Genomic DNA, 20,757 nt, shown 5'->3' on the forward strand with positions numbered 1-20,757 from the left:
TAATATTTGCATTTCAATCTCAGGTTTTAAACAATCACTTTTTAATTATTATGACCTACAATATACTGTATAGTAAAGTATGTGCTTTATTGCACGTTTGAGTTATAAGAACACAAATGAACAGAACAGAGGCATACTGTGTACCCAGATTTCCTCCAGACTATCCCTCCTCCCCAAGCTGCGGCGCTGGGACCTCCTTTACTTCCCCCTCCTCCCCAAGCTGCGGCGCTGGGACCTCCTTTACTTCCCCCTCCTCCCCTTTCTGTAAGTCTCCCACCCCTCTGTTTTTTGCTCTCGTTATCTGTGAAAATGGAGGGAGAGGGGTAAGTGGAAGTTTGTTGTATTTGTGATTTAAATTGTAACATCATGATATGGTAAGTTCACTAGCATGTTAAGGGAATTACTGTGATGTCCTTTTCTTGTATATTTTGTAGACTCGAGTGTTCATGCAGTAAACCAGTTAAAAAAAAGGACAGGAAGTGTAGTGCTACATTCATGGGTTTCGATTTGCTCTGCACAGATGTCTCATTTCTTTTTGCCCTCCCTCACATCTCTCTCTGACCACCCCCTCCATTCTTTCATCCGGTATCACTCTTTCACATTATTCGTTTTGCTTTTTAGTTGGTTTTCCGTGTTTTCCCCGCAGGACTGACTCCGCAAGTCTGGCAGAGAAGGTGACCGAGGTCCAGACTGTGACGGGGGGAAATAAGCCACTGCACCGCTTCTTAAGAGGACAGCCCAAATACATTGGGGTCAGCTCAACGACATGCATGTAAACAAATGTTGCACAATGTTGGCATCATCCTTGTAGGTTCAGATTGCAATAATCATGTCTTTCTGAAAACATGATTAACAGTGCACAACTTAACCCCAACTCTAGATTTTATTAGAGAGATTTTATTGCAACAGTTGATTGTTTTCTTGCACTAAAACATGTAACCAAATCCATAAAAAAAAAACAGAAGCAAAGACTTGAGTTGCGTTGAACACGAACAAAGTATAGTAAACATAATATTTGAAACCGCACTATTATGGGTGATTTAGAGAGAAATTTGTCTAAAAACAAATTGCACCTTTAAAAAAATTGGGACCTGCAAATATTGTGCCAGTGAACAAGTTACGTTTTCTTCTTTACAACAAAACTGTCTATATAACAAAAAAAATGTATCAAATAAAGAAACTAGAAGAAGCATTTCTGCCCATCTACTGACATTTTTCAGTTGTAATTGTTCAGACAATAATTTGTGCTACAAGTTAAGTTGGTCAGGGAAAGTAGCATGACGGTAAATAAAGCATTAGAGATACTTACAATGTTACTGTTAATTATGATGGTCTGTCTGTCCAGACACCCATGCCAATATTTAACACATAGAGCATAGGCTTAGGCCTCCAACAAAATGAATCCATTTAAATGTGTTTTGTTCAACCTCAATGGATGCCACTGTCCAAACAAACAGAGTACCAATTTTCTTTGTATGAATGAATGTTGCGTTGACATGCCTGAGATTGTGTTGGATAGATAATAGCTTATTCTGTCTGACTGTGCTGTGTTGATCTGTCAGGGCTCATTCTAATGGTTCTGTTTCGTTTTCTCTCTCGACAGATTGCGTTGCTGTTCTTTGGGTGTAATGAGATGATGATGGGCCTCGCGTTGATGAAGGAGACAGTTTCGAACTCAAGTTCATTATACACACCTTTCTGGCAGGCCGCTTTGGTATAATTTTGTAATATACCCGTTTAATCAATTTCATGATTGTATTCATTTGCATTTTGAAATTAAAAAACAGTTTAGAAAGTTTATAGAGCTGTTAAGAGTACCGTGAGTGTAATTATTATGTTGAATATAGCATGTTTGTGTCATCATACAGTAGTTTCCAAATGGGGGGACCTCAGTACAGTTCATGATCTTTTGGATATTGAATACGTAAATACACTCTGGGATATTGGGAAAATCCCACTCTGGGAAAACAACTGGTCCTGGAAAGAAACTTCATAAGCCTCTGGGAAATCTGAATCGGTCCTGTATCCCATCTTGTGGTTCTCTTTTTTCCAGTTCATCATCTGTGGAAGCCTGTCGATCCATACTCACAGCTACCCATCCAAAAAGCTGGCAAGTACTCCCTGTGACTTTCAATGTTAAAGCTCATGCCCTAAAAGTAAACATCACTACACCATCAGCTATTTGATTTGAGCTCTATAGACATATACATTTGTTTTGTTTGGTAGCGGTTCAGTGACCTCTCATCCTTCCTGTCCCCCCTCTCCAGGTGACTGTGTGCTTTTCCATGTACATTGTCACTATACTAGGTGGGCTGTTTGCACTTGTTCACAGAATCGTTTGCTTTTCACTTTTTTCGAGGCATATCTGGTATGATTTCTATTATCATCATGTGGAACCAGCATATCCCCGCTATGTGAGTATGACAATGGATCTGAGACTTTTTTTCTCTCTCTGTAAGCACCTACATTTTAACACTGTCCCCTTGTTTCATTGCATAGCCCAACACTGTTATTGATTGTTTTAAATATATACATGAAATTTTATACAGTATTTACAATGAATATGTTTTGTCCTTCTTTCCCCAGGCTCAGTTATTAAGCGCGGAGGCTGTGTTATTCGCAACTACAGTCTGTGTGATCGTACTCCTTATTTCTCTAAGCTGGTTTGCCAAAGCGTCCTTGAGGTCTTCCCACACACAGGTAAATCATCCATCCCCCCTGAATAAACAAACATAAAAGATCTGAAATCTAGATTTCATGTCTAAAAAAATAGAAAGCATGCTGACCTTATATCTTTATGAATGTCACACAGGTGGTCTCCATTGTGCTCCTGCACCACTAACACGTTTGGTCATCTCTCTCGCCCCCTGCAGGTCATTGTACGGCAGCATCTGACAGTCATAGACTCAGACAGGGAATGAACAGAGTATATTGTGCTGTGTAAGCTGACATTTTGATGTTCTCTAGTAACTCATTATTGTTGAATGTAACCTTAATCATATGAATGCAACCACTGTGGTAATTTCACTTCAGATACAGCAATTTCCCTCCCTCTGTTTTGTTTGGGAAGTTAGAGATCAGTCTCCGACAAGGCCTCTCCGTCATACAAGGAGGCTGTAGGTTATGTCAGCATGGTCTCTTAGTTTTCCTGCCACTAAGATGCTATTGATCAGTGATGGTTTGTTCTTTGTCTTACTACTCCTCGTCTTTGCAGAACACATCTGGATGCTTTTTATGACTATCAGGAGATGTGTAGAACAGACTGTTTACTAGTTTGAATTAGTTCAGAAATGTTCTGATGTGATGTCAACATGTGTGCAATAGGCAACTATTTCCTGATTCCAAACCAGATATCTCTGTGTTTTGTGACTCTCTCCGTGCATGATTTTTCAATGGGAATTTCCATGATTGTACCAAAAGTTTTTCTCTCACACATGTTTGGACACAACAGTTGTTTTGCAATAAGCATGTCCGTTCTTCAAACAGCTGCACAGCGACAGCACCGATTCACTGTATGCATGAGGTCTGCCCCCTTGTGGCTGCTATTTACATCATTAATGTATGCCTTCTTATCTCAGCTTCAGTTTGTCTTCCAAAACATGCACTGATTAGGAAGCATGAGTTCCTAAGTTAGTTGTATCATTTAAATTATGTGCGCTGGGGTGCAGTGGACCGCTTGACCACACAGTGCACATAATACAAATTTGGTAAAAACTTTAGTGTACTGATCCCTATCTATCTGTGAAAACAGATAGAAATATAATCTTACTTACTTAACTAACAGAAAATCTTTTAAAAGTTGCAACCATAAGTCAGCTTCAAAATACACCCACAGCCAACCTTTTCTCTTTCAAATCCACTATCAAAATCTGTGCACTTCTTCACATGATACGGTAATTCCTCTGACTTATGGTACTCGACTGGTATTTACTCTGGTATCTGACCACGTATTTACCACTTATTTCATAATCACTGTTTTTTATATATCTGTATTTTTAATAACTGAACTACTCTTTGTGTTGTTTTTGTTTTGTTTTGTTTTGTTTGTTGTACATGTTCACATTTCACATCCCACCATGTACTCTGAATTCACTTTTTCAAACAACTATGTTGTAAACGGGTGTGAGAAAGTAGATACACAAATTAAAGTTTATTATTATTTTTACTGTAAGTCATAATGATAATTGTAACAACAAACTACAACCAAACACTACCACTTCTACTACCTCTAATACTAATAGTAAATAGTGTGCAACTGTATGCACTATGTATTATATATATACATACCGTTATACAGTTTATATGGATACTTGACCCACAACAGCACTTTGCAGGGGGAGGGTTACACATTTTAGCCTACTAAACACAGTTGGTGTATTTGGTTAATTTAAAAAAAAAATGCTTTGTGAGATATCTCCTAGTTCAACATGTTGATTAGGCTATTAAAATGACTCACTTAAACATGCTCATTCCAGGGGCTCTAAAACCTATATCAGATGAGATAAAGGATAAAAAGAAGATACGTGTTTACCTCAAAAGTGGTCTCATCTAGTTCCCCTGCGATTTACCATTGCTTTGTTTGCTTCATTGGTTCAGATTGCAAGTCAGTCTGTTACAAGTGAATAAACCTACACTTTAAACCTACCAAAAGTTGAGTAATACCGCCACCCTCTGGTTATTTTGGAGAAGGCCACTACATTTCTCTGCTTCGGCCATTGCGTCATTTTTCAGCGACACTTTCTGACAAGCATGGCTTGGGCCGAGGTGGAAAAGAAACCCACACTGGAAATGGTAAATGTTTATTTAAGTAACCATGTTTTTCATACAGTGGAGATAAATGACAATTGTCGTGTTATGCAATGGTTTAACTACTCCGCAGAAACCGTGACATTTCTTGACTGACACAACAGCAGATAACACTCCTTTAGGTTGCGGTATTTATCACGCGAGCTCACTGTAGTATCGAAGGGGCAAATTAACTAGCTATTACCTAGTTGGGAAAGCAATCTTAGTTTGCTGTACAACATTTGTAATTTAAGTACAGCACTTATGTATGCAATATGTTATCCGTGACTGCAGCGCTAGCTCGACGTGTGAATCACTAGCAATGTGTCATGTTAACTTATCTGTGTTTTATTCAATGTGGAGTGTTTAGTCTAATACAATGTCTTGAATAGTCATTACCATACGACCTGCAATGAAAATGGTGCTCTGACACTGCACTTTATCCATTGTTTTTGGCTCCAGTATTCGTACACTGTACAAGAGGGATTCGTTCAAGAACGGATGAGACTTTCAAAATGTGCACTACTCTGTCTAACCGATAGAGGTCACCCTGTGTACTACTATGTGATAAATCCTTGAATTAGGATCGGCAGTTTTACAAAATTGAGAAGACTTGTTGCTAGAGTTATAGTCACACCAAGCTGTAGTTAAAATCCTTGCATAGATATCTCGTACTGTAATACTATCAATTTCAGTAGCTGGATCTAGATAATGGTCTAATTGAAATATGTAAAACTTAGAAATATGTGTGATTGAATTGAACTAGACCTTGGTTACTTTTGATCACATGGTAGAAGTCAACTTTGTGATCTGTGCCAGTGTTTTCCAAGGGCTCTTGGGACTCCCTGGCTGATGGGACTTATTTCCCTCTCTCTCTCTTTTGTATTTCATATTTTCTTTCTGAGAAAATGTCCTCAGAGTTAGTCTTACCGGAAAGCACAGGTCATTTTGGGGGGGGGGCATGCAGAGGTTTTGTTGAGCCAGAACAAATGAAAGGATATCCTCTCCTGCGTGCTTGACTCAAGAGTGAGGCAGTTTCTTTTACACTTATTTATTCTTAACTAATTCATACATGTGTTATTTCAAAGGGCGTGCAATAGTGTTCTGGTATTTCTATGCATGGCCATTGGAAAAGCATTTGAGAATGAAATAGGAGCCCGTTTCTAACAGGCTAACAAGGGAGGCTGATGGGTTTAAAGAACACTTCAACTGAAGGTTAAAAGGTCATTTCCTCAGTTTCCCACCCTCTGGCACATCCTGTCCAAATTAGCATAGTTAGTAACAGTTAGTAGTGTTTTCATGGTGAACTCCCTGCCATTGGAGATCCTATCTTCCTTCTCCCACCCCAACATCGCCTGTTTCCCTGTGAAGTTTACCCGAGCGGCTTACCCCGCTGTGTCAACAGATCCTTCCCCTCCTCAGTTACAAAAGTGCCTCTTTCCGATCTTGCGTGTTGTCTTGCACTCTCTCCCGCCCTGCTGGAGTCCTCCATTGCTGCAAACAGCGCTTCCTCCTGCTGAGTCAGCACGGTTTTCCAAAAAAGCGCCCACCTTCGAACAAGCCACCTTATATCAGGCCCAAGTGCTTCATGGTTTTTATCTGATGTTTTGTATGTGTGTGTGTTGAGGGGTGGAAAAATCAATTTAGGTCATATGTTGAGCAGTGCGGAGCCTTGTTCCTCTTCCTTGATAACGTTCACACAAACACACACACACACACACACACGCATGCATGCATGCATGCATGCATGCTGAGACTCTGTTTGTGTGTGTCCTGCAGGTCCAGGCGGACGGGGCGGATGAGGGGTGCGTGACATTCGTTCTGCATGAAGAGGACCACACACTGGGCAACTCCCTCAGATACATGATCATGAAGAAGTGAGTCACCTAGTATGCCTGACGCGCACACACACGTCCCACAGTAGGTGTATACACACACACACACACACACACACACACATATACATACATTCATATATATATATATATATAAACAAATAAGTGTGTGAGCCACAATGAATGAGAGATGCAAACCTCCATGCCCATCCATCCCCACATACCTATTGCTCCCAAATGACTGCCATCACTTCTGGTCAATGCATGCACGTGCACACAGTCATTCACACTCTTTCTTAAGCTCCAGCCAGAGATCTGATGTAGACAGTGGTGATGGAGGTTGAGGTTAGGGTAAGGTCTTTGGGGTTGGAGGTGGACATGGTGGAGGTTAGTGACGTAGCTAACTCCTCTGTGCCCATCTCTGCAGTCCAGAAGTGGAGTTCTGCGGCTACAGCATCACCCACCCATCGGAGAGCAAGATCAACTTCCGCATCCAGACACGAGGTAAGGGAGATGTCGCTCTCTGCTCCTCCCCCTCCTTTCATTACACTGAAGGCCTTGATTGGTCCCTCACTGCTCTCTAGTCCATATGTAGAGTGACATGATGGGAGCTGTCTGTGCATGTTTGAGTACAACTGTGTGTGTGAGAGTGAGTACACGTGCGTGCGTGCGTGCGTGCGTGCGTGCGTGCGTGCGTGCGTGTGTGTGTGTGTGTGTGTGAGTGAGCAAGCGCGCATGCATGCATGCACGCACGCACGCACGCACGCACGCACGCACGCACGCACGCACGCACGCACGCACGCACGCACGCACGCACGCGAGTGAGTGAGTACACCTGCGTGTGTGTGAGTACACCTGAGTGTGAGTGAGTTCACTTGCATATGTGTGCACACACTTTCAATCTCCTCTAGGTCCTATTCCTCCTGCTGAGTGACAGGAGGGGTGAACGTGGAAGTGTACGTGTGTGTTTGAGTGTGTGTATGTGTGTGTGACTGCACCTGCTTGTGTGTGCATGAGCTTTCTCCAGGATCAAATTAAAGGTGCTATGTGTGAGAATTCTAGTGTAAAAAAACAACTGGAAATAGCAACAGACTGTGAAGAAATAACCGTTTTGATATAATGTCAAAAACGCCTATGCTCTGTGCTGCCAAGACATGCACTAAAGTTAGAATGTTAGCCCCGGCCCATCCTCTTTCATAATACACTTTGTACCTCAAGAGGTGCTAGTCAATCAATGTAGCAAAAACAGAAAAGCATAGATACCGTCACTGGCATAAGCCCACAGTGTCAGAAATGGTGTTTTTAATGGCTAAAATCCCATTTTAGAGGCTAAAATAATGGCCGTTAAAATGTTTGTTAATTAATGGAGAAATGGATGGCTCTGTTTTTTTTAACTACAGAGCCTCAATCCATTTTCAGAGTGCTGGACTGAAATTACGAATGGACCCAGGTAACTAGCCAGCCGACAGCTAGTCAATCTTACACATAACCCCTTTAAAGCGTATTGGCTCATGTTTCATCAGAGGAAAGTCGGTCAAGTTACTTAGTGAGTTACTTAGTGGGTTACTTAGACCAAAACAACACACCAACGTGATCCTTCTGAAGTTCATCTGGTCTAGCAATCACCGTCTAAACCCTGCTCTCCGGAGATTCATTTATGTGGGTTTTACACTCCCAAACATTCAATCCACTTTAACATACAAGTGAAAACAAATGCTATTCTTAGTCGTCTGTATTTCCTGTCCCCCACGGATAAGTTGGTCAAATATGCGTTTCCTAATTTTTCCAGCATCTGGATGAGTAGACCCTCTGTGGTTTGGTCAGGATACTGTCCAGTAGTCACTCTGCTCTTTAATGCAATCACCAGAGGAGCCTCTGTCGCAGATCACATCTCTGAGCGTCTGCAGCCATGACAACAATGGAGTCCCTTCAGTCCATAATCTAATTGGAGGGGCTTGGTTGAGGGGCTTTGGGTCTAGGGCAGGGTGGAAGGGATGCTGACAGACTTCTGTTGTTGACATTTTTCCCTAATAGGCCAGGCTTGGTGGCCCATGTCATGCCTGTCTAAGTGAATCCCTGAGGCCAAAAGCAAGGGATGGCAGCCATCTTGTTTTGGGGCTGGTGAGGGTTGTTATTGTATTAAGTGTCTGATTGGCTGGTAAATCTAATCTTGGCAGAAAAGTTGTTAGGCTCCAATCGAATGAGACAGGACAAGTGAGGAATGGGGCCAGTGTCATGATTTATTTGTTTGTCTGTCTCCCTCTCACTCTGTTTCTTCTATCTGAATCCCTGACACTCTCTGTCTCTTCCTCTCTCTCGCCCTGATGCTCTCTAGTCAATTCTCAGACATACTTTGTCTTGCTGTCTTTGACTTCCTGCCTTTTCTTTATCTCGTTTTCACTGTCCCTGTGATATTCTCATTCTCTCCCTCTCTCTTTCTTTCTCTATTCTCTTTCTGTCCTCTCTGTATCTGGGTATACAGGGCATTCAGAAAGTATTCGGATCCCTTTCCTTTTTTCACACTTTATAATGTTGCAGCCTTATGCTAAAATGATTTGAATTCATTGTTTGCCTCGTCAATCTACACGCCCCATAATAACAAAGCGAAAACAGGTTTTTAGAAATAGTTGCACTTTTTTTTTTTTTGAAAAGAAGGTTGAAAAGAAATATAGCTGCAGGCAGCAATGGCGGGTTCCTCCTCAACATTCCAATCATTACAAAATTGACATGACACTGACATGTATTTCATACATGTACACAACATTGGACAGATAATTGGATCAATGGCTGATTTGAAGTCATTTTTTTTTAATTATTCACAAATTGTCACTGTCGAGAAATATCCATGCTGGTGACATTATGGGTTCTTGAGACTTTTTTGTTTCCCATGAGCAATAAGTCATGGGTACCAAGTTTTAGACATTTTGGACTGACAGGGTTAAAATGCCACCCTTTTGAAAGTGACAACTTTGAAGCGTGTTCTGTCAGGCCACCTGTGCTCTGGTCAGGCCCTTAATGCAGAGATCCATTCTTTAAAAGCTTTGATTACAACAATAACTGTATGAAAGTGAGGATACACTTCACTAAAGGACGTTTGTAGGTTATGTACTACTACTGCTTGCTCTGCCCACACACTTTCCCCATCCATGCTGTTTCCCTCTTTCCCAGTGCAGGTCACGCCAAGGGATAAATGCGGCGGCCGCATGAGGATTAGAAGTAGCCCAAAAAACGTAGTCCCACACAATAACACTGTTTTCAAAATTTCCCAAAACTGGTTAAAAATCCATGGTTATAGGAACTCTCCCTGAATTGACATCTCTCTAGTCTCAGTCATACACAACTGACAAGAGGCATGCAGTGAACTGGACCAAGGTACAGCTAATGTCCAGCTGTTTGCAAGTGTACCTTGTGATGGTACAGCAGCTTGACAATACTTTATCATGGTCAGACTCTCTCATTCCATTTAACTACACAACATGCACAATCAGGGTGACCAACAGGATTATTAACATGAAAGCTTGTCTCGGGGGGTCATGCATCTCACTACAAGCTTTTGATTTAACGTGAGGACCCTGTTAGCAAGTTATTTCTATTCATGTTTTGTTTGTGATTGAATGGTAATGTCAGCTAGCTAAAAACAATGTTAGTTAGCTTGGCTAAAATGGTTTTTATAGCAACAGATAGCAACAAATCAGATCAATGGAACTTTATTCAGAAAGGGGGGGTGGATGGAACATATACAGTAAAGGTGAAATGGTAGGCATTGTTCTGCCTTGAAGCTGCATGCGCATCCTCATTGTTTGTAACCACCAACCCATCTAAATGTAAAGATAATATCCAAGCTAGCAATTTTGCCAAATTTGACTGCAACTTTTTAGCATTGTAGGGCAAACACACTCACTGCAAAGTGTACTAAAACGTGTCACCACAGAGCTGCCAACTTTTCAAAAAACCTTGGAGTGAGAAAATGTTGCCGTGCACGCAGCTACACACGTTGGGTGGCTCAGATATCAGGGAATTGGAATTAATTTGGCGTTGTACCCATGTTGTGCTCTGCATTCTGTTGGTTTTTGGGGCCCAAAGTCTGCCTACTGTGGGGCCTACTGGAAATGGACAACATTGGTTACATTCTGTGAAGCAAAGACATAGCTGAAGGTCCACACCCAGGACATTTTGGTTTAAGTAGATGTTATTTCCTGCATTCTAGGGGATTTTTGGGTGGTATGCTAAAGATGTGCAATACCTGAACTTATTCTGATTCATGTTCATCTGATCATGACTTGTAGGGCCTTTTAGACTTGAGCTGAACATTCAACCAGAAAACTATTCTTGTGCCTCAATGACTGTCTATGTACCACAATATAGCCTAATTAATAGACCTGTGTTTAAGATTTTACCAAGGTAGGTTGATTGACATTTTGATTACAATGGTATTCAACTAATTCTTAACTGGAACCTAACCTATATTGTTAATAATTGTATTTAATGATTTATGAGCACTTAACAATTTATGAACAGCAAAAAATGACACAAGATTAGTTAGGGAGAAATATTTTTCACTATTCAAAGCCTCCCACCACACGTTCCATCAAACAAAAAAGTGCAACAAATAAAGTGCTTAAACAGTAGCCTTTTTAAGCAATAAAATAGATCAACACATGACAAAAATAACTAAAAATGAGGTATCAGGTGCAGATCAGAACCTGGTTAGTCATTTTCTAAGATCTGTGGGCAAGGTTGTACTGGCCTGTGGCCTTCTTGGAGGCCTTGATGACCTCTGAAGGGGGCTCCCATCTGAAACAGGGCTCCAGGTCGGCCATCTTTATGGCCATTATTGAAGACAGGGTGCCATCCAATGCCAGGCTATTTCTGGTCTTAGTTTTGTTCAGTCCCACTGAACACTGAAAACACCCTCTCAGCATCTGCATTCGAATGGGGCAACACCAGGACCAGCTTGGCGACGGCAACAAGCCTCTCAAATTCTTTAGTTCCTGCCACCTATTGAGAATGAACAAAGAACAAAATGGAAAAACATACCATATTTTGTTTTGATTAATACTGTAAGTACACTGTAACAAAGTTCAGATACAACATGCATAGTTTGCATCATGTATGACACGATATAGGCATGCATCAATAATAGCAACAGATGTAGCCAAGCCACACCTGCCAAAAAGAAAGCCAAAAAAAAGTATACCTTATTTTTCCGTGTTGCCATTCCAGCCCAGAAGCTTTCCATCTCAGTTTCGTCCTGAAGGGAGGTGGTTGGCATGGTCTGATAATTCAGAAACTCCTCACCCAGGTGGTCATGCTCCTCTGGCCCATGGTATGGGAGGAGATGGGGAAACCTATTTATGAAAGTAGAGTTACAGGTTGTTAAGTTATAGGTATATTTAGAACGCCGTCTCACAGAAGCAAAAACTATGTTCAAATTAGTACTACTGCTAACACTTCAATAGCTAATCGTATCAAACGAACAATTACAAAAATACTGTACTGTAGTTCTATATGTTTTCAATGGAGCTTCTAAACGATCAAACCTTGAACCGCTTAATACGTAGCAAGTACAACAACCATGGTAGTGTAGCTACCATTGCTACGAGTTTAATGGTAGGTAGCCTAACTATACAGCTAATTAAGGTAGCCTAGCTAACTAGCCAACTACAGTTTCGAAAAAAAGTACTTGCGCTGTGGAGACCGTCAGAAAAACTTGGAACGCACTAATTAAAACAACACAATTACATCCACAATGACATGTAAATATACAATAACCCAACCGTACAGGTACGTAGAGTACGTTAATTTGAAACGCCGTCCACAGAAGCAAAAACTAGCCTATATGTTAAGGTTTGTAGTTATACTACTAGCTTGCTATGCTACCATACAACATACTTTCTACTAGCAAAGATGAATTATTTACTGTGTCGTCTCAGTTACACTATCAAACCTTGGAAATACTGTGACTTGCTCAAGTAACGAAATGGCTAATAGAACATCACATTTCATAATTATTTCAGTGAATGAAACAGCTCCAAGACCCAGTGAAATATTAAATACAGCTAACTTACATTAGATAGCTACAACAGCACGGAGTCACAAAGTGATACTGGAACAAGTCAATAAAACACTTAATTTGTATTCATCAACGCAAACGAACTGTGTTAAACTTCTGGCCTTTGGTTAAATCACTTTCTGAACACAATTCCTCAAAATGTACCTATCGGTACCAAAGTTGCCTTCTCCCTAATGCTAGATAACTATCCAGCTAACTAAGCTAGCTACCATTTCGACCCAAAACATCTGCGCTACCTCAAATACACTAACCAAGAATAAAAACAGAATAAAATCGTCTTGCAGTTATCATACGAATTAAACAGTAATAAGTATGCTTTTATTACTTACGGTCAAATGTAGACGAAAATCTTCTCCACACCAGAAATCGTCCTCTTCTCTCGTATCCACAAAATAGTCTCAATAAAATTGTGTCTGTCCGTCTCGTGCATGTCGCGCGCGTGTCAGGCAGCATTCATAACAGCACGTCAACCATTGGCTGCCTATAAACTCCTGGGTCCTAAAGCTACCCGGTTACATATTCACCATTCGCGTTAGCGATTAATGCAATTTGCTTTATATCAATCATTTTTGAAGATATGAAGTTGCCTTTGCACACGGGGACATGTTGTAGTGTCTTCCACGTGCATACCAAGTTTGATGTTGATATCTGAAAGATTTGCTGAGATATGACTTCACTTCCTGTTTGAAAGCTTTTCTGCTGCATTTGAGTGGCTGTGTCGGACAAACAGTTGTGAGGATCAAAATTCGGTTGGAGAATTTTTGTGAGGCTTGGTCTGAAGATCATCTCTGGTGATTTTGAAGAAGATTTGACAAAAATTGTAGGAGTTGATGCCTTTCAAAGGTTTTTGATAAAACCGGAAATTGCAGAAAATCTATATAACCGGAAATTGACGCCATAGGGTGTGTTTCATTCGTCTTGATCCAAGGAATCCAATGGTACCTCATTTTTGAAAATCGGCCAAACAGTTCAAAAGTTACAGTGTTAACAAAAGTCCAACTTTGACCCGTTGGTGGCGCTAGTGTGGTCTAGTGGGAGACATGAAACTTGGTGTGAGTGGAGAAGGGACTGTCCTTAATGAGTGTGCCAAATTTCACAAAAAGTTACCATACGGTTCTAGGGGCTGCCATTGACTTCAATGGCACAAGAATAATAATAATACCTACAATAACAATAGGTTTCCTCCTGACGGAGGAACCCTAACTACCTGCAGAGCTCAGAGACAGGATTGTGTTGAGGCACAGATCTGGGAGGGCTACAACAACATTACTGCTGCATTGAAGGCTCCAAAGAGCACAGTGGCCCCCATAAAAAAATGGAAGAAGTGTAGAGCAACTAGGACACTTCCTAGAGCTGGCCGCCCAACCAAACTGAACAATGGGAGGCGGGGGCTTGTGGTCTTGATAAGAGAGGTGACCAAGAACCAGATGGAAGAAACTTAGAGAAGGACAACCATCACTGCAACATTCCACTGATCTAAGCTTTATGGCAGAGTGGTCTGGTTTAATGAAACCAAGATTAAACGGTTTGGCCTCAATTCTAAGTGTCATCCTCTGCCCAATACTATCCCAATGGTGAAGCGTGGTGGTGGCAGTGTTTTTCAGCGTCGGGGACCAGGCAACTGGTCAAGGTTGAGGGAAAGCTGAAGTATAGAGATATCCTTAAGGAAAACCTGGTTCACAGCGCTCAGGACCTAAGATTGGGTTGAAGGTTCACCTTCCAACAGGACAGTGACCCTAAAGCCAGGGACGCACCACACCTATATCAAAGAACTAGCCGCAATGAAGGCTGACTGTTGCATCGCCTCACGTCGCCAGTGTCGGGGCCAAAAGGTTACACTTGAACACACCGCAAAGACTACAGACAACCACCAACTAGCATGTACATTCTGCGCTTGCCAGAACCGCCAGTCAGAGTGATCTCTCTCAACAATTTGATGCTCAATCAGCTGAAAAGCCACCATCAGGGGTTTGCCTTGTGCCAGCGGGCCATAAACCCTTACTGACAGCCTGACATTGGTGTATCAGGGGCTTAAGCATACAGCCAAGACAATTTGTCTTAAGGCCGAAATATGCTTCTACGACTGCGTCACTGTGCGGCCACGCAGTTGCTTCAACGGATCATAGCCCTGCGGTCTCCGCACGGCTTGCGTCGCCACGTCGGATAGTTACAAAATTTGGGAGGTGCACGCAAGCCGCAGAGAGGTGCTCGGAAGGGGTCCGCAACGACGCAAGGGGCTCTTGAGTGTCTTCCGTGTCTGGGTGTCTGTGTAAAAGGTTGACCATAAATTAGGCTTTAGTGTCTTAGGTACAACTCTTTAAAGGTCCTTGGGTGGCCCAACAGGGCTCTGACTTGAACCCATTCGAACAACTGTGAAGAGATCTGAAAATGGCTGTCCCACAGACGGTCCCCATCCAACCTGACAGAGCTTGAGAAGATTTGCAGAGAAGAATGCTTCCAAAATCCAGGTGTGCAAAGTGTGTCATACCCAAGAAGTCTCAAGGCTAACAATAGCTAATCGCTACCAAAGGTGCCTTAACTAAGAACTGAGTTAAGCGTCTTAATATTTATGTCAATGTGATGTCAGTTTTTCCTTTTAAACACATTTCTGAATATTTGATTTCTAAAATCCTAAATGCACTGTATCACTCCAGCAGAGTGGCGACTTAGCTTAGGCTTAGCATAGTCTCTCTCCCTCTTTCGCTCGCTCTCTCTCTCTCTCTCCCTCTCAAACAGGCTGATTGAAGTCTGGTTCTCTGCCTACAGACAGCTGGTGGAGTGCCAGGATTCTCTCCACCCGCACACTCCCGACCTGACACAAATTTCCCACATTCCCTCATTCCTCTCACCAGACCAAAATAAAAACATCACTATTTATAACGGACACTATAACGTTTTTTTTTTTTTTGCGGCGACTCAATTGCTGTCATAGTACATGGCCAGTTGAAAAGGTCACATTGGCCCAAGTGTATACGGGAATACTAGCCAATCAAAATGCTTTGATGTCTCAACCAATTCGATCACAGCTCTTCTAAAGGAAAAACACTGCAAACATTCGTGTGTTTTCTTTCATCAGAGGACAAGGAATTCAGTCAGTTACTTAAGTCTGGCCACCTTGGCACAATCAAGTGGTGAAGAGGCGGTTTACACACGTGAGAGATGGGGTGTGAGATGGTGGATGGCACACTTTGCTAGAGAGTGCTGTTTTTAGCTTCTTTCTGACTCATGACTTCATAATCACATCTGCAGTCTCGTAGTAAAACATGGATCTTCATTTTTCAACCCCCCTGGCTGCGCTCATGAAGTCAGATCCAATCAGATTACTCCGAATGTTTTCGAAAATAAAATGAGCTCTTGGTTCAGACTCCAAGACTTCCACACCCATACAAAAATACGGCAATAAAAATTCCTGTTTTAAGATTACAGTAAAGAAAAAAAAAACCGATGCATTGCTTGTAAAATGGAGTCCTTTGTGATGAGGGCTGAATGGCGTGACACACATGACCACCACATGTCACATGTAGCCATCAGAAAGAGCTGTAAAACAGCGGCCCTGTGTTACATTTCAAAGTGCCAGCACCACGGAGGCCTCTTGTCACAAACAACTCGTGTTTCGGGTCAAATTTATGGAGGTGGCGGGAAGTTTCAGGATGGTATTAAAGAACTCACACACACACTCTCAAACACACATACGCACACAAATGCTTCTACTCTTTTCAAGTGTGTGTGTGTGTGTGTGTGTGTGTGTGTGTTTGTGTGCTCATCAGTATGTGTGCCTGTGTGTGCGACAGTAGAAGAAGAGCCTGAGTGCGTGTGTGTGTGTGTGTGGGAGTGCGCGCACGCACACATCTGGAGAACCATGTGTGTATGTATATATATGTGTGTGTGTGATTAAGCATGCAGCTGACTCTTAATAACAAAATGAGATTAGGCGAGGGACTGTGACTGCTCCATTGACGGCACTCTGCAGAAACACCCCCCCCACCCACTTGACCTGACATGTAAAATGAATTGCATACGGTCAACTTGTATAACGTGCTTAAGTGTTTGACCTCTTTTCTGTCTGTCTCTCCTTTTCATGGTACCTCTAGGGGGTCTTCCAGCTACGGATGGATTACGGAAGGGCTTGAACGAACTTACAGAAGTCTGTCAGCATGTCCTCGGCACCTTCCAGGTGAGCGGTCATCTTGCTGCCATGGTGATGCCCCTCCTCCTTGCTATTTCAGTGCCCAAAGATACAGTTTACACAGTACAGTGATCCCAAAGTTATTAACGTAAGGTATGCTTCTATAAAATATGTCATGATTATTAGCACACAATTATTATTCCTCAGTTTAAACTCTATTCTACTAGTCTACTACCCCCATCAGGAAACAAAAAGTATTTTTGAGGTTTGAGGCCACATGATAAGCAATCAGAGACCATTCTTCCATGTAAAATCTCTGCCTAGTCAATGCTGGTGGACTGGGTTGAGCCCGGAGGGTGGGGGGTTGGCTTGAAAAGTCGTGGCAGTAGCTTTATTTTGGTCGGTGAACAGTTTTTGTGTTGATCTTGATGTGTACTCCGAATCATTGGCCTGTGGTTGAAAACAGCATAGGCCTTCCCGCTGCCAAAATGTATTCCCAGACTAATTTGTGGTTATGGAGACTGTCTGATCACAGGTCAGGAAGCTGACCCCACAATGAACACAACGGCTGCAGTACAGAAAGTGTATGTTTTATTGTTTAATCAAAGAGCTAGGTTATCATGAGCATAGGGAACCACTGGGAACAAGCAACTGCCACTAATATCTGGTGTATTGTGCCATCAGCAAAGAGACCAACAGGTTTTGGTGTTTTTGTACCCTGAAAGTAATTGCGGTGTTTGTCACATACTTCATTTTTACAGGGTACTGAAAGATTTGTTTCAGAGCTTGTTGCATAAGCCTTGCAAATTCTATAAATGGTCATCCAAAAGATTAAGTATTATGGCCAGAAATAGATGGGGTAGCTTTAAAGGGAAACATGATTTTGAAGAACCCTCAGCAGAGACTCCAGATTGAGTTTGAAAATTAGGTTATGGACATTGCCATACCAAGGGCCCCAGCTGCTGACAAACACTGAGGTGCTTTGATGAGGTGCGCCCTGTGAGTACACAGACTGGGGGCTCTGGACCAGGTACGCCTGTGGAGAAACTAACGGAATTACAAAGTATGGAAAAGTGGTCAGAGAGAGATGGGGGGGGAGTGAAGGGGCTAGAGTCTTATGATCCAGTGGAGAAAGGCCTGGGGGAGCAATAGAGAAAAACAACGTGGGAGTGGAGAAGCAGAAGGATTTATGAAAATTCGCCTAAAAGAAATGCAAGTCTGTGCACGTTTCCATCCACTGTGTCTTGCGAATTGAAAACGGGTATTTGGGGTTATTCTACGATTTTATATTTGAATGGTCATTCGCATTAAAGAGTTGGATGGAAACCCAGCCACTGAAGGATGGGTGAGGAGGATATGAAGTGAATCACCATAACAAATAGCAGCAGTGGCTTGCAAAAGTATTAACCCCCCCTGAAAGTTATCATCATTTTCACAATTACAAGACACTTAAACATATTTATCCCAATCAGTATTATTATTGCGGACCTTTGTGCTATATATTTCTAAAGACAGTGCAAGTTATTTGTCTGCGAACATTCAAAATAAATGAGTTAGAAACTGAAATGTAATAATTATATCAAACCCCTGGGCATTTGAGTTCCAGATTAAGGCAGATGATACATTATTCCCAAATGACCAGAGGCCTGACTTAGTTGACCACAACTGGCCTTAATCAGATGCTCCCTTTGAGTGGTAAAGTAGAGATCTCTTCTGGGTATAAAAATCACTCTGTCTAAAGGTCATCAGCCAGGGTGTGAGATAATAGAGGAAATGAAGACTAAAGAGACGAGGTGATTAAAATACTTCAGTGAGGTAAAGACTGGAAGATGTTAACAGTCCAGCCATCATGTGTCCCAAAACATCTAGAGTTCAGCGGCTGGAATGGGGGTGCATGTGTGGAGTACACAAGCTTAAGAGCTATCCATACAACTGGACTCTCTGAGTCTATCTGTTTTAGAAGAGCCACATTTAAGCATGTATGAATGTTGCTTGTGATATGGGAAAAGGTTTGTATAATCATATGAGGCCAAAATAGAACGTTTTGGACAATCCTCAAAGCGTTACGTGGTGCAATGTGGTACCAATGCCTCAAGAAACACCATCTCAATCTTGAAATATGGCAGTGGTAACACCATGCTGTGGGGATATTTCAATTTAGAATTGACAGGAGAATGAATGAACTTTTGTAAACTAGAAAATGGTGATGTCTTTCTAGGGGGTTGAATACTTTTGCAAGCCACTGTATAGACAAAACAGATATAGAGAGCCTAACAGAGAAGTTGGACAAAGACAAAGTAGAGGAAAAGCGATGAATTGGCTCATTGGCGTGAGGGTTGGTGGTGGGCCTTACAACCTCAATGTCTGACTGTTTCATCCACTACTAATGAAATACGTATAAGACAATGCGAATGTGATCCGAAGTATTTAGAATACGTTACTCACCTTGAGTACTTGTAACGGAATATGTTACAAATTACATTTTAGGACATGTATTCTGTAGTGGAATACATTTTAAATGTAACCCTCTCAACACTGGCAATAGGTAATACAATGTATTTCTTGTGTATGTTCATAGTGTTACTTGTAACTAACTTAAACCCAATGTAATACGATGTACCAGTATCAGAGGTAAGAAGTACTTAGGAGGATATTGGAGTTTTACCTATTAGGATATCGTAACATAAACATAAATAGAACTTTTGAGGCCACTTGATAGAAAGTGGGCCAGCCCTCTGCCCAACTGGTGGGGTTTGCAGAAACTGGATGCTTAACTCCGCACCTCGTTGTGACAAACATTACTTCACTGTGTGGGATTGTTTTGGGGAAGGATGGTAACATCTCCTGCGGATCGTAGATATATAGATGTGACCGTGCTAAACGACTGACTCTGACTGATGCCTTCCTCTCATTGTCTCCGTCTTCCTGGTTGCTGCTGCCCAGGCACGAGTGCAGGAGTTCAAGGAACAGCAGGATGAGCCGATGGACTGAGAGAGCTTGTCTTCGTTTCCCAGAGCGTCGCGAGTCACCTGACTTTCATCTGCTTCTCTCTGTCTGAGTTCTGTCAGCAAGGCATGTGCTTGCGGATCAAACAGATTGTTTTTGGACTGTCTGAAGCGTCTAGGAAACGTCAGCGACTTCGGCCGTTGATTGTGGCCTCCTTTCCTGTGTTTTGTACAGATTTCTCTTCCTGTTTTTGTACAGTTTGAATTACACCTTCGTTATGTAAAAGATTTTTTTTAATAAACGATTCCTCATGTGTTGAAACGATGGATGTGGGATTTTAATTATTTGATACCGTGAACAGATCTTGAAGACTGTACCAGGGGCTTCAACTTTTCATCTCTCCCTAGCTATCCCCTGAACTTGCCAGAGTTGAAGAAGATACAGGCAGTGGAAATGCGTGAAACAGCTGTCTCCCAAATTAATCCCATATGTGACTTATCCGGGACAAAGTAATCACAGCGATTACCTCCATTAGGGCAGGAATGTTGAAAAGAGGGGACAACACCTGCAGGTCTGGCATGAAATGATAGACTCTTGACTCTTTCTAGGAAGGCAGGACCAGGCAAGGACATGGACCTAGTTCTCTGATTTCAAGATGAAACTATTGTAACTCAAAGTGGAAAAGGAAAACAAAAACTCAGGAATTCACTCAATGAAACAATTAAAAAATGTTTGTCCTGGGTGGATTTTTAACGTAGGGTACTCTCCCCAAAGCCCCCTCTTCTTGTCAAAGGCCCCAAAGGAGCTAGGACTGCCTTTTATCTGAACAGAAATCTAGGGGAAAGAAGTGGAAGAAATTAGGAACTTAGATTTATGACTGCTGACCTGAAAAATCTATAGGTAAATATGTTTTTGAAGTTCTAAAATCTATTGGAGTTTTCTGTAACTTGTGTGCCGCATGGCTGAGATAGGCTTTTAGGCTCAAATGCACT

At 42.0% G+C, this 20,757-nt stretch overlaps 1 protein-coding gene across 3 annotated transcripts; it reads left to right on the forward strand.

Annotated features, from left to right (window-relative positions):
• Positions 1-255: 255 nt before the first annotated feature.
• polr1d (RNA polymerase I and III subunit D) lies at positions 256-20,086 on the forward strand. 3 transcript variants are annotated; one of them, XM_031586823.2, is made up of 7 exons: positions 256-323; positions 647-772; positions 1,604-1,714; positions 2,054-2,110; positions 2,268-2,414; positions 2,587-2,700; positions 2,874-4,165. In XM_031586823.2, the coding sequence occupies exons 2-7, from the start codon at positions 767-769 to the stop codon at positions 2,919-2,921; spliced, it is 483 nt and encodes a 160-aa protein (XP_031442683.1). In that variant the 5' UTR covers positions 256-323; positions 647-766; the 3' UTR covers positions 2,922-4,165. The 3 variants fall into 3 exon arrangements, with proteins under 3 accessions (XP_031442683.1, XP_031442682.1, XP_042566688.1); XM_031586822.2 differs by having other exon boundaries at positions 257-323; positions 647-752; XM_042710754.1 differs by lacking the exons at positions 256-323; positions 647-772; positions 1,604-1,714; positions 2,054-2,110 and adding exons at positions 6,565-6,662; positions 7,048-7,124; positions 16,785-16,867; positions 19,763-20,086 and having other exon boundaries at positions 2,874-4,791.
• The last annotated feature ends 671 nt before the right edge of the window (positions 20,087-20,757 follow it).

This window comes from Clupea harengus, chromosome 20 (genome assembly GCF_900700415.2).
Source record: "Clupea harengus chromosome 20, Ch_v2.0.2, whole genome shotgun sequence".
NCBI classification, from domain to species: Eukaryota; Metazoa; Chordata; class Actinopteri; order Clupeiformes; family Clupeidae; genus Clupea; species Clupea harengus.